At 42.8% G+C, this 14639-nt stretch overlaps 1 protein-coding gene across 5 annotated transcripts in view; it reads right to left on the bottom strand.

Moving 5' to 3' along the window:
* The window catches only part of GIT2 (GIT ArfGAP 2), a 121956-nt gene that overhangs the window by 24895 nt on the left and 82422 nt on the right, over positions 1-14639 (bottom strand). For all 5 annotated transcript variants that reach the window (XM_030217921.1, XM_030217920.1, XM_030217924.1 and 2 more), the window contains 2 exons: positions 5917-5999; positions 5064-5252 (listed from right to left, as the gene is read on the bottom strand). In XM_030217921.1, coding sequence (XP_030073781.1) covers positions 5064-5252; positions 5917-5999 — 272 coding nt within the window. The remainder of the gene's footprint in view (positions 1-5063; positions 5253-5916; positions 6000-14639) is intronic.

The following is a 14639-nucleotide window of genomic DNA, read 5'->3' as shown; positions in this document are numbered from 1 at the left end:
TTTTTTTTTTTTTGGGGGGGGGGGGGGGAGAGGGAGTAGTATACTTCCCTCCCACAACTCCTCAAAGATGAGGTCTCTACTGCTGTGCATTCTAATTTTGTGGCATTTATTGTGTGAAAGGAAGGCCACCCCTGGGCTATATACCGTCATGGGAAACAGTTTAGGCCTTAATAATTAAATAAACTTAACAGCCTTCATTTTACTACCAAAAAATACTGTAAAATGTTCAATTGTTTGCTTGCTGGCTGGCAACTCTAGAGTCACTACACAGATATTGTGGGGACTTAATTTTTCGCAAATATCCGTTTTCTAAAATTTACTAATTTCATCAGTAAAGCAAAGTTACTTACCTGTAGTAGGTGTTCTCTGAGGACAACAGGCATATATTCTCACATACGAGGGGGTGACGTCATCCACAGAGCCCAGCAGACACTTTCACTTTAAGACTTTTAAGGCAGTTGCTTTCCCACCCAACACTCTAGCATGGGACCAGCAGTACAATACTAAAGCTAAGACAACAACTCTAAGGGGAAGTGGGATGGATATGAGAATATATGCCTTCTGTCCTTGGAGAACACCTGCTACAAGTAAATTATCTTCCTCAGAGGACAAGCAGGCATAATATTCTTACATGTGGGACTCACCAGCTACCAGGCTCACAATATAAATAAAGTGAGCATGGTAGAAAAAAAGGGGGGGAAAAGGGAGGAGTTGAATTAAGTAGTAAAAAGATTCTGCAAGACTGCTTTGTCCAAACTGACTATCCTGCCTAGGATGCTGCACGAGACAATAGTGACCATGCTGCCACCTTGCAAATTTCTTCAATGGAGGCAGAGTGGAAATGGGCTACTGGAGCCACCAGCTTACATTGTGAGCAGTGAAATGGCCATAAAGGGTCAAGCCCAGCCTGAGCATACGTGTAGGAGACACAGTCAAGTCAGCCAAGTAGAGATAGTATGTTTGGTGATAGGAATCCCTGTTTGTTAGGGTTGAAGCTCCAGATAATACGCTAGAGCACACTTGCAGTCTGAAGTATGCAGCGCTGCTTCTCCAGGATAAGCGTGTGGTTTAGGGAAGAAGACAGGAAGTACAATGGACTGACTGAGGTGGAACTCTGATACCACTTTAGGAAGGAATTTGAGGGTGGGTTCAGAGCACAACCCTGTCGTGGTAGAAACTGGTGTAAGGTGGGTCTGCCATAAGACCTTCAAGTTCGCTGACTCTTCTGGAAGAAATGCTACCAAGAACACTACATGATATGTAAGTAACTTCAGAGAATGGGAATGAAGTGGTTTGAATGAATGGAGATTTCATGAGAGTTGTGAGGATGACATTGAAATCCCATGCCACTTTCATGAATGGATGAACGGAAATTGGCTTATCAACTCTAGAGTGGAAAATACTAATGGCACTCAAGTGTACTCTGATTAGTTTTGAGACCAGAATCAGAAAGATGGAGGAGGTACAGGGCAGGAAGACAGCATGTAGCAGGGTCAAGTGCTCTGGCTGTACACCAGAGGAAAAATCTTATCCACTTGAAACAGATAACACTTCTGTCTAAAAGGTTTCCTAGAGGCTAATAGTACTCTAGAGAATCCTTCTGGAAGGTTTAAAGGAATGTCTCTATGTTGTCAAAAAACAAGCTGTCATGGCCAGGGAGTGGGGGTCTGGACGGAGGAGGGATCCTTTGTTCTGTGTTATTAGGGTTGGAAAAGGATCTAACCTCAATGGTTCCCTGTACAATAACTCTAGGAGAAGAGGGAACCAAATGATGTGGCCAGTAAGAATTAGGATCATGGTCCCTTGGACTTCAGATAGTTTGAGAAGTTTTCCCTATGAGAGGCAGTGGGGGAAAGGCATATAGAAGATTCATTTCCCAGTGGAGCAAGAAGGCATCTGGGGCTAAATGGCTGAGAGCACAAGAGTCTGGAACAAAAGCGGGGAAGCTGCTTGTTCTGAGCAGAAGTGAATAGGTCTATCACTGGTGTTCTCCACTGCTGAAATATTCGATGAGCTTCAGGCATGCTGAGGGACCATTTGTGAAGTTGAAGGACTCTGCTCAATTTGTCTGCCACCACAGGAGCCAACTTTTCAAAATGACTGGGGGTGCTGAATTTTTTTTTTTTTTTTTTTTTTTTACAGGTAGTGCATTCCCCCCCCTCTCCCTCCTCCTCCACCCTCATTATTCAATATCTCTCCGTGAAACAGCAGTAATAAAAAAGGCAAGTGCATTTTTATAATAACCATTGCATTCCATAAAACAAAAAGGAGCAAGTTCCTACATTTCTGCTATACAAAAAATTCCACATTTCAGAGTGAAGCAAGCTTACTTTAAATAAAGCTATAAACAAGTGCTTTTTGGCCTGAAAACAAACCTTGACCCGACAGCTGCGCGGAGGAGAGGGAATTAGGGAAAGTTACCTTCTTCAGCTTGTTAACGTCGTCTGGCGGCTGACTGGCTGGCTCTATTCTGGGGTGGGCTGGCTCCCTTCCCTGTACCTCTCTGGCTCGCTCTCTGCCCTTCTTCAATGTTCTGGGCCACCGGCAGCGTCAACGTGGTAAGCACACACTACCTTCGGCAGCTCCGGACACTCTCCCCCTGTTGCAGCATCCCGTCTATGTGGGACAGGAAACATGTAACAGAGGGAAAGCTTCTGGGCCACCGAAGGCAGTGTGCTTACTGCACTGACATTGCCGGTGGCCCGGAACATTGAAGGACAGCGGTGCAGGGACTAAAGCGGGAGGGGCAGGCACTTTATATGCCCACGCGCCACCACTGCTGCCTCAATTATTGGGCGGTAAGCACTAAACACACACTACCTTCTGCGGCTCCGGAAACTCTCCTTCTGTTGCAGCATTCTGCCTATGTGGGACAGGAAACTAACATAGGGAAAGCTTCCGGACCGCCAAAGGCAGTGTGCTTACTGCACTGACACTGAGTCACTGACGGCGCGGCAGCCCGGATACATTGAAGGACAGCGGAGTGTGGACAGCGGTGCAGGGAGCGGGAGGAACAGGCAATTTATGCCCACGCACCACTGCCTCAATTATTGGGGGTGCTTGAGCACCCACAGCACCCATGGAGTCGGCACCTATGTCTGCCATAGCATTCTGTTGCCGGCCAGGTAAACAGCTCTGTTTTGAGAAGCTGCCCAAGTCCACATCTGGATTTCTTGTTGACACAGATGGTAAGAACTTGTTCCCCCTTGTTTGTTCAGGTAATGCATTGCAACCTGGTTGTCTGTGCGAACAACTATTATCCGACTGAGTATAAGGTCCTGGAAAGTTCTGAGGGTGTTACAGACTGCTTGCATTTCCAGAAGATTGATATGATGTTATTTCTCCTTTGGGGACCAATAACCTTGTGTGTGGAGAACTTTGAGATGAGCACCCCAAACTACCAAGGAGGCATCCATGGTGAGGACTTCATGACATGGAAAATGTGAAAAGGAAGTCTCCTGGTGATATTTTGGGACACCATCCACCACTGTAGAGTGGCACAGCTGTGGAGCAACTCAAATACGGGCCAAGAGTATTCCCATGGTTTGGAACCAACGAGAGGAGAGAACTGAAGAATTTGGAAGTTGAGTCAAGCCAATGGTGTTACATGGACCGTTGAAGCCATGTGACCAAGTAGGCAGAGCATCTGATAAGCAGATACTTGGGTGTATCTGGAAACCCGAGCGGAGATATGGATTATATTGTTTGCTTTTGGTTGAGGGAGGAAGGCTTGACGAGTGGTATCTAGGAGAGTCCTGATGAACTGTAAGGTCTGAAGATGTGAGTTGGGGTAATTTATTGCAAAACAGAGTTGTTCTAGGAGTCTTATGGCGAACAGAATTGGGTCTGCGACAGCTCTGGGGAGGCTGCTTTGATTAACCAGTTGTCAAGGTAGGGGAAGATGTGTATGCCCCACTTGCGGAGCACTGCAGATACTACTATCAAGCACTTTGTAAAGACAAGGAGCTGAAGCCAAGCCGAACGGTAAGACTTTCTGTGGGCAGGGAGGATAGGTATGTGAGTGTATGCCTCCTTTAGATCTCGAAAGCAAAGCCAGTCATTGAGTTGGATCATGGGGAAAAGTGATCCCAGGGAAACCACGTGAAATTTTTCTTTTGAGTAGGAATTAATTTAAAACTCACAAACTGAGAATTGGTTGTCACTTCCCCCGTCTTTTTTGGTACGAGAAAGTACCTGGAGTAAAACCCTTGATCCTTCACCAGCGGAGGAACTGGTTCTATTACATTCTGCTGGAGGAGGGCAGAGAGCTCCTCCCAAAGTACTATCATTTGAAGATAGTTGAAACAAGAGACTCTCTTGGTGGATGGTTGGGAGGTCTTTTCCCCCAGCGCAGAGTGTAACTGTACTGTATGATACGTAGCACCCACTATCGGAGAATAAGGTAAACGGATAAATATGTTTACCACCGGTAAGCCGCTTGGCACGGACAACTGTACGGTGGCAATGCTCTGTAGAAAGGAGGCGTTAAAAACTGGTTTGTTGCTTAGACTGAGAAGTCTGCAATTAGAAAACCAACCTCTCTGCACCATGGAAAATGCTAGACTGCTGGTCCTGAGATCAACTGTCTGGCGGGAAACCACTCGCGCATTAGTGGGAGACCCGCCTTAAAGTTTTAAAGTGACAGTGCACTACGGCAGTGTCCACACCAGACTCCGTGGATTACGTGTCCTCCCACATGTGAGAATATTATGCCTGCTTGTCCTCGGAGAACGAATGCTTCCAGCCAATGAGACATTGGCTGCTGAATCATAAGCAGCCAGGAAGAGAAGAGCAGGCTGAAAACTAAATATCAGGTAGCCATGATAAAAACAAAACAAAACAACAACAACAAAAAAATAAAACCAACCTATGATGCCTCAGCAGTCTTACGTATCCCTTATCAGCATAAACAGTGTATTAGGCTTGGCAGTTTTGCGTAAGGAAATGAAATAACAAAAAAAAAAAACCCACCTGCTTTCATGGTTGTTCTCCATTTTCATAATGCTCGCCTATTACTGTATTTCTAAAGCCTTGAGTCTTGGAATTTCATAACCATATCTTACCTGTCATGCTTATTTTCTTGGGCAGCACGCAACAGTTCCTGAATATTCTTTGTGATTTGTTCAGTTTTCCGAATGACATCCTCTGTGCTGGGGAGGACAGAACTTGGGTCTGCATCAGTGTCACCAGTTTCAGGGACAGAGCCTTCTCCCTGCCATCCAGCACTTCTTTGCCTTCCCTTTCTACCTGAGCTATATATAGAGACAAGTATTTCACAATGAAGAAAAACATATTTTCTAATTTTCTTTTTTTTTTTTATTAATGAGAGATTTTAATAAAGGAGGAAGGGAGTAAGAAAATATGAAGTGGGTTAAAAAAAAATGCTCTCGCCAAGACATGTATATCCAAGACATTTGTGTTTTATCATGACACGAATTGTAATTCAGCTGTTTTTTTTTTCTCTAATCTATCTTAATAGACCTGGGAGGTGCATTCATTTTTAAGCAATAAAACAAGTGCAGTTAAGTTTTGTAATGAGGTCATCAGCCCACCGTTGTTATATAGTAGTTACAAAGGATTAATTGGTACCTACAGACAACTTTAGCAGTATGTGTGTATACAGCTTAACAAGTGCACTAAGTGAAGTAAAGCAAAAATGTGGCCATTGCAAATACACATTTCAAACACACAAACAGATGAGATTAATAAACCGAAGATTGGCAAACCAAGTATAATTTGATGTTTATTAAAGAAAACCATATGCCATGCATTTTGTAATATTGCAAATTATACATGCAATGATAGCTATGAAACATATAACATGCAGTAGTACAGACAATAATTTGTATTTTGAGACTGAAGGTTTGGTTTTGCGATTTTCTTTAAGCAGAAATGTTACGTTTGATAATAACAAACCCAGTGTCATCCAAATCCGAGTAACTGACTGCATTGTCATAATCGCTGTCTGGAACACTGTTCTGTTTTTCTAATTTTGTTGCCTAAAATAAAGAAGAAAATGTAAAATTAAAAAACATCTCCCCAGTTCCCTCTCCTCAAAGTATATGTCCTTTAGGTGCTGCTTTACCAAAACACATTTTAAAGAGTGTAAGCATACTGTAAAGCTGTATGCATCTGTTGCAAACAGCTTTACAGAATATTTTCTTATTACTAGGATTTATTTACCGCCTTTTTGAAGGAATTCACTCAAGGCGGTGTACAGTAAGCACAGCTCAAACATGAGCAATAGGCAATTACAGCAGCAAAAATATTCAAAAACAAAATACAATATCAACACAATACGTAATAGAACATTATAATTGATAATGAAGGGTAAAGCAAAGATGTAACATATAGATAGGTAAAAAAGTAGGAAGAGTTAGAAAGTAAGGTGATTGATTTAAAGAAAGTTGCACATGAGGTCAGAGAGATGGTTAAATATTATCTCAGCTAGGGTAGGAGTGGATAAACATGTCCCGCTGCAATATGTGCAGCCCGAGTCAATCCTTGTGTGTGTGTGAGTGAGACTAACAAGTTAGCTACTTCTTCCGTTAAAGGCTTGGTTGAAGAGCCAAGCTTTCACCTGCTTCCTGAAGTAGAGATAGTCTTGTGTTAAGCGAAGCCTTTCAAGGAGTGCATTCCAGAGTGTGGGGGCAACTCTGGAGAAGGCTCGCTTGCGGGTATCACATCGTGTAATGTCTTTTGGAGAGAGTGTGGTTAGTGAAAGTCCTTAGTGTCCTTGGCAGTGTGTGGAGGATCACTATTTTTCAGGTACTCAGGGTCATTTCCTTTCAGGGCCTTGAAGATCAGACAGAGTTTTAAATTTAGCCCTGTATTGTACTGGTAGCCAATGAAGTTTTGGCAAAAGTGGCGTGATGTGGTCAAGTCGCTTGCAACCTTCTATGAGTCTTGCTACTGCATTCTGAATCAACTGGAGCTGGTGCAGGCCCTATGTAGTCAGACCATTGTATAGTGCAGTTTTCCTCATAGGTACACAAAAGAAAGGTATTTAAACATCAGACCCACTGTGCCCAGCTTCCTTATTAATCAAAGAAAAAGTTGGAACCAAAACTTTTCTCATATTGACCTTCCACTTCTGAATGCTCTTCATAGTTTGGGAGATTTGATGAACTACATATGTCTTAACTCATAGGCACCTTAAGTGGGAATGGTATAAAGCCTGATTTATTAAGTTTTTAACTTACAGAAAACAGAATGGGAAACAAAACAGTAAATGAGGACCATGCAGTTAAAAATTTGTATACATTTTTTAGGTACGTGGAATTGCTTATCTTAAAAAGGGGCTCTCAATAGACAGCAAGGTAAATCAGACACAACAACAATGCTGGAATGGAGCCTGCTCTCTGAGCTCAGAAAGACAAGTACCTTTCTGAGCATTTGTGGAATTTCCACACAGTTGCTGCTCCTCAGTCCAGAACGCCACTCTGCAGACAACTTCCTCAGAGGCAGGTAAGCATTGGGCAACCTATCCTGCTGGCAACAGAGAACCACTGTTACAGGTAGGCAGATGAAAATGAGCCACTTCAGTGAGGAATCCCAAGCTGAGTATTGCCTTCTTCAGTCTAAGCTTACTGCGATTTCGAAACTCACTAGAAGGCTAGATTGGCAGTTGAAGAATTCTTATTAAACATAACCTGGCCAAATACTATGGAGATAAGCTGTTCAGACAGCAGTGCAGGACAGAAGTGAGAATAGACAGCACTGCTGCTTTTCAGATTTTTTTCTACTGGTACTAAATAGAGGTGGGTGACCCTTATGGTACAGCTACAATAACATGCTAATCCCTCCCAATCAAAGCAACCTTCAGAAGCTGCCTCTATCAATCGACAACTACATCAATAAGCCCAGTCTTGTCACTGTAGTTTACACCATATCATCATCAAAAAGTTAGATTACTGACTAAAAAGGCATTTTCACCAGCTCCAACTGATTCAGAATGATGCAGCAAGACTGACAGAAGGTTGTAAGTGACGTGATCACATCACACTATATCTTAAGAAACTTCACTGGCTACCAGTACAATCCAGGGCTTTAAAAAAAACAAAAACAAAAAAAAAAACCTCTGTCTGATCTTCAAGGCTCTTAAAGGAATGGGCCACAGTTCTTAAACAGAATCTTCCCTGAAAGCATTATTAAGGTCACTAAGGTCCTCCCAAGGAATATCCCTAACCACATCTCCTCCAAAGAAAATCATGTGCGACACCTGCCAACCAACTTCTGGAGTAAACCCCACCCCACCCCCTCGCTCTGTAGCTCTCCCCCAGAAAGGTTTCACTTAATGCAAGACACTCTACTTCATAAAGCAGGTGAAGTCTGGCTCTTCTCCCAAGTCTTTAAAAGAAGCAGCAACTAACTAGTCACATACACAAGGCCTAACACCAGTCACATCTTGCTTATCCACTCCTACTCCAGTAGAGAATTTTCATGAACCTGCTCTAACTCCATGAGCAATTTTTCCTTAAGTTAGGATAACAGAAGTGAGTAACGTAGACAAGCAGGCCAATGATATTCTCACATCTGGGTATCCCTAGCTGTCAGGCTCATCAAAAGCAACAATGCTAGGACAATGGGAACTCATAACGTCGAGGCCTTGTAGTCAAACCTTAAACTACATACATACTAGTTGTGAAGGTGCAGCCTGTAACAGAATAAAACTGGGCCTAGGAAGGTGGAGTTCCATTCTACAACAAATTCTGCAGACTTGTCTGACCGAACCAGCTGTCATGTTGAGTATCCTGCTCAAGGCAGTAGTGAGATGTGAATGTGTGGACTGAAGACCACATTGCAGCTTTGCAAGGCTGACCTCAATTGGGCTACCGACGTAGCCATGGATCTGACATTATGTGTCACGTCTGTGGTCGTGACCCCTCTCAGGCTTACTTTATTTCTGGCGGTCAGCTTCTAAGCTGGCTTTTGTCTGTTCTTCCTGAGTTAGCTTTGTCTCTGTCTCTGTGTGCTGGCTGCTTCCAGCATGGCTCTGATTTCTCCACTGTGCTGCACCTGTGTATGTTGAGCCACTCTGTGCTTCAGTATGCTTTCTGCCTGATTCTTGGTTTGTGCTCCCCTCGCCTTCTGGTGGCCAGAACCGGTGGCTGCCATAGACTGTCTTGCTGTCCCTACCCGTTCCAGGCTTCAGCTCAGTCCGGTCCGGATCTTCCAGGCTGCCAGACTTGTCTTTCTTGTTTGTGCCCGAACAGCACCTGTAGTTGCCTTGAGATTGCTGCAGCTGAGCCTCAGGTGCTGATAGGCTTTATTAATCACCTAGAAATTTCTGTGTTTGCCTTTGCATCGTCCAAGATCCCTGGTTTGTTGGTGCTTTGTTGCACTTCTGCCTAGTCCGGTTTCTTGTTTGAGTTTCTTGTCCAGTTCAGCTTAGGTTTATTGCTTATTTTCCTAGCCTTGTTTCTGGTCTGTCTTCCTGGTCTAGTTTCTGTTTGTCTGTGTCTCTTTCTTAGTGGCTGCGTGGCAGCTTTCAGTCCTCTCTCTTTTCTGTCAGTGTTTGTACCCTGTTTCAGTGGCTGCTTGTCAGCTTTCAGTTCCTGTCCTTTAGCTTGTCCATTCCCTGCTTTGTGTAGTATTGTCTGTCTGTGAGTCCTAGCCCAGTTTCCTGCCTTGCTGCCCATGTATATATCCTTTCCCCTCTGACCCTCAGTCCCTGTTCAGCCTAGTTGGTATCCAGTGCCTGCCCTGTCCGGTAAGTCCTGCCGGCCGCCTGCACCCAGGGGCTCAACTCCTGGGGAAGGGTGGTCAAGCGCAGGTGAAGTCTAGCTGTCCCTGTCTGAGTTCTGCCTTGCCTCTGGTGTGGGGTGGTTTTGCCTGCTCCTGCCGCTCCTCGGCAGTGGCCCAAGGGCTCACGAACCTAGTGTTTGCCTTGAAAACGTGACACTATGAGCCTTGACATGACCCTCTACACTCAGCCGAGCCTGGGCATAAGTGAAGGAGATGCAATCTGCTAGCCAACTTGAAATAGTATGTTTCCTGATGGCTACCCCCATCCTGTTTGGGTCAAAAGAAACAAAAAACTGGATGGACTGTCTATGGGCTTTAGTCCGCTCCAAATATAAGGTTAAGGCTCACTTGCCGTATAAGGTATGTAGTACACTTTTGCCAGGATGGGCATGTGGCTTTGGGAAAAATGTTAGAAGACAATTAATTGGGTAAGATGGAACGCCAACACTACTTTAGGAAAGAACTTAGGGTGCGTGCTAAGATCAGCTATCAGGGTCTGAAGCTCACTGACTCTAGAAGCTGAAGTGACTGTCACCAAAAATACAAATTTCCAGATCAAATACACTTTCCTTCTTTCTTCCCTTACTCAATCTTTGTACACTAGTAATTGTATCTGATATCCTGGAATGACAATGTCATAACAAAACTCTGTAAGCCACATTGAGCCTGCAAATAGATGGGAAAATGTGGGATACAAATGCAATAAATAAATAAATAAATAACAGAAGTCAAGTGGCTCAAAAGGAGTTCTCATCAGCTGGGTTAGAACGACATTGAGATCCCATGACACAGTAGGAGGTTTGACCAGGGGGCTGAGTTAACATCAAACCCCTAATGAATTGAACAACTAGAAGCTGAACAGAAATAGGTTTACCTCCTACACAAAAATTTAAGCACTAATTGCACCAAGATGCACCCTTATAGAGTTGGTTTTTAACCCAGACACAGAGAAGTGCGGAGGTACTGACGCAGTTTTTGCATAGGATAAAAGATCTAGGGCTTTGTCCTCATACCAGATGGCAAACCTTCTCCACTGAAAAGAATATCATCTCTTTAGTAGAATCTTTCCTGGAAGCAAGGTAGGTTTTAGAGATACCCTCGGGCACATTAAAGGACTGAAATTCTACGCTCTCAACATCCAAGCCATGAGGGCCAGGGACTGGAGGTGGAATGCAGAATGGACTCATTGACGGACCTTGTTGCGATGAGTGGCAAAAATATCCACCGAGGGAGTGCCTCACTCTCAAAAGATCTTGTGGACTATTCCATGTTCAGAGAGCACTCGTGAGGTTGCATTACTCTGCTCAGACTGCCCACCAAGCTGTTGTGTCCTTTCAAACCAGGTATACTGTTAATACCATCCCATAAAGGAGGGCCCACTTCCACATCCATACTGTCTCCCGACACAAGTGTGGGAGCAACATCTGCTGAGCTGTGACTTGCTTCCTGCTCCGGACCTGCGAGGTGAGTGCTATCAAGAACTTCTCTTGCTAGTGGCAGAATGGCCCAAGCTTGTACCATATCGAGCAGGGTTCTTATGTATTTCAATTGCCAAGATGGAAGAATATGGGAATTGGAGTAGTTTATGATGAAACCTAGGAGCTCCAGCACCCAAACAGTTCTCCTCTGATTCCTGCACTCCTTCCTGTGATGTACTCTTGACAAGACAATTGTCCAGGTACGGAAACACAAACAAAGTCTGTGTAGTGGATGCTACAACTACTGCTAACATTTGGTGAAGACCTCCTTGATGCCGGTGCATTCCCAGTGGTAGAAGAAATCTGGGCGGCTATCCAGGTCGATGCTTCTGGTGCCGATGCTGATACAGCAGCCTTTGAGGAGCCAAAGGTTTCTCCTGCTGGAGTAGATGAACCCTGTGTGCACTCCGTTGCATTGAAAACAGAGAGAAAAAGAATGAAGCTGGTAGTCAGGCAACAATTGTGCAGGCCGTGTCAGAAATCACCCGATTGCATTTAAACGCATCTTTTGAAGCCACCAGAGGTGGTCTTAGACATTGAGAAAGAATCACAGCTAAATTAAATTCATCAATCTCCAGGGTCAAAAAGGGACAAGACTCAAATCGAGATCAGTGCTCAGGCCTAAGGCCTAAAAGGGGACTAAAGAGCGGCGCAAAAAAGGAAGAAAATTTAAAAAGCCAAAATCTAAGAAAAAAGGCAAGAGACTGAAACAAACTATGAAGAAAATGAAAATTAAAAAAAAACCTGCACTGGAAGGCACTGAAAAATATCTGTTAATACGGACTGAAGAGAAACCTCTCCGCTCCATAGAAAAAACAGACTGAAGAATCTGAGCTATTGCATCAGGTGGGAAAGCACCTGCTCATGCGTTGTGGGACGCTGCTACAATTTTCTAATAGCTATCTACGCTAAGTACTGGGCTCCATCGGTATCACCACCCAGATGTGAGAAAACCAATGGCCTGCTTATCCCCAGAGAAGACAAGAAAGAAGTAATAGGTGGGTTATTAAAACATCAAACCCAACGTGGCCATGTTTCAGCAGACACCTGTTCAGCTCCTTGTGACTCTGGGCAAGTCACTTAACCCTCCATTGCCCCATGTAAGCCGCATTGAGCCTGCCATGAGTGGGAAAGCGCGGGGTACAAATGTAACAAAAATAAATAAATAAATAGGTATATAAAATACCGGTAAAATCTTTGCTTGAATCAAATAGTGTGAAATCTTCAAATTCAACCAAAATTGTATTTATCCATGAAGCAGGCGTGTGCTGAAAACATGGCCACTGTCAGGTTTAGTGTTTGATTTTAAATAAACCACCTGTTATTTGTTCATCTTACTCTTCTTTTACTAAATCATCTCTTGTGTGATCTGGCCTCTATTTTGACTCTCATGCCTATTTTAAGAAACGTGCAGGTATATTGCAACCCTACCTAAACTCCATCCCTGGGAATAGCTATACATGATTCTGTCATGCACACTTTTATAAGAGCCAATTATACACTTATAAAAAAGTGCTTTACATGTGGAAAATATTTAATAACTTGTTAATGCAGTTTATTTATATTTTTGCATACAAACATACTCGGTTTCTAAACATTTATAAAACTGAATTATTCAGTGCCATTCTTCTTCTAAGCTAATTAAGGAATTAATGCTTTTTAATTAAAAAGAAAAATCGGCAAGGTCTCAATGTTAAAAGTAATGGCTTTTAAAAAAGCAGTTTGCATAAATCACTTTACTACTGGCTCGAATATAGTTTTACTAAAGATATGGAATGTACCTAAATTGTAATATAGTAGACAGGACAGTTTTATTTCAGGGAAGGCTTCTAATATTCTGCATGAAGAGAAATGGCCCTTGATCCAAATGACTGAAGTATTACAACATTTTGGAGTTAAAAAAAACAAAAACATACCCCTCCCAACTTGGTCTAGAAATCGGCTTATCAGAGTCTGAAGGAGTAGATGCTAGACTATATAGGCTGGTATAAAAGCTAACACATTCCCTCTGCACATCAAGGTCATCATATAAGGGAGCCCCTCAGGAATATAGTTCTATTGCCATTCTTTTTAAGCTTCCATGCAAGTAGACGACTGACTTATTTCCGAACTCAAAGTAAGTCTGGTTAGCATGTTTCAACTGAATGAAAAATCTGCAAGTTCTAAGTCTTTTAATTGTAAGCTAGCCTTATGTAACATTGCACTGAGTGATGTTGGCACAACCTTTTTTACATTGGGTATCTTAATTTTTTATGACTGCGCATAAATTCTGTTCCTATGCCAATTGAGTTTTATGGATATGTGCCTGTAGAGAAATAATTTCCCCCTCATAACTACTTTTAATTTTTCTCAATGTAAAAGGCATTGCATCCGGAGTTATCATTAAAATCCAAAAATTCAACCAAATCCTTTTCCAATTGTACAGTATCAACAGGGTCCAGGAGCACTGCCTCTGGGAATCTCCATACTCTGACCTGTAATGTTTTCTTTATAAAGGATGAAAAAAAAACAGGGCCATGGTCTGACCAAATGTGGGCTTGTATCTGGTTATGTATCTATCACCTTAGATTGGATCCCATCTCTTAGACAGAGATCGATATGAGATTAAGTATGGTAGGTTGGTGAATAAAACGTATACTCCCTTTCTAAGCCATGCTGAGCTCTACATAAATCAGTTAAGGCCCCAGTGTTGAATAAAATGTATTGAGGCCCTATCACAGCATGCACATTGGGAGCAGTATTATCTAGCTCTAGGTCAATGGTAAGACTGAAATCTCCCCTACTAATAAATCTCCATCAAGTTGTTGTGTAAGAAGTATAGTGAGTTGGTAAAAAAAAAAAAAGTGCCTCGAATACGAGAGATTGAGAAATATAAAACGGTGCCAATATAGGGATAAAAGAAGATATGTAAAGCTATAGCTGATAAGGAAGGAAGGTATTTGTCAGGAGAATTCCCACTCCCCTTGTTTTAGCTGATAGCTTATTAGAGGCTAGGTGAAGGAGTTTGTATTGCTTCTGTTTTAACAAATCATATTTAGGAAGGAAATGAGTCTCTTGAATGAATAGTACAGCTCATACCCCGATTGCCTCCTTAAATAAGAGACTATACTTAAATGGGGAGATCAGGTCTTTCATATTCAGGGATAAAAAGTATGTCACCCATTGCAAAAAGACAGTACGGAACTCATTCTAAATGTGGTCATTGCTCCATCTGTCTTATGATGTTAGAAGGATCTAGTTTTTATGACACATGGTCTGGTAGAAACTACTTGTTAAAGGCTACTACTACTTCTTGTGTGTCTTGCAATGTTACCTACTTATTGATCTGTCGCTGTAGTTTATACTACTTGGGGCAGACATCTAGATCTCTGAAGACTTGATTAATTGAGCATCGGCATTGTGTGTCTGCATGTA

This window comes from Microcaecilia unicolor, chromosome 11 (genome assembly GCF_901765095.1).
Source record: "Microcaecilia unicolor chromosome 11, aMicUni1.1, whole genome shotgun sequence".
NCBI lineage: Eukaryota > Metazoa > Chordata > Amphibia > Gymnophiona > Siphonopidae > Microcaecilia > Microcaecilia unicolor.
This window is presented reverse-complemented; position numbering and strand designations above follow the sequence as displayed.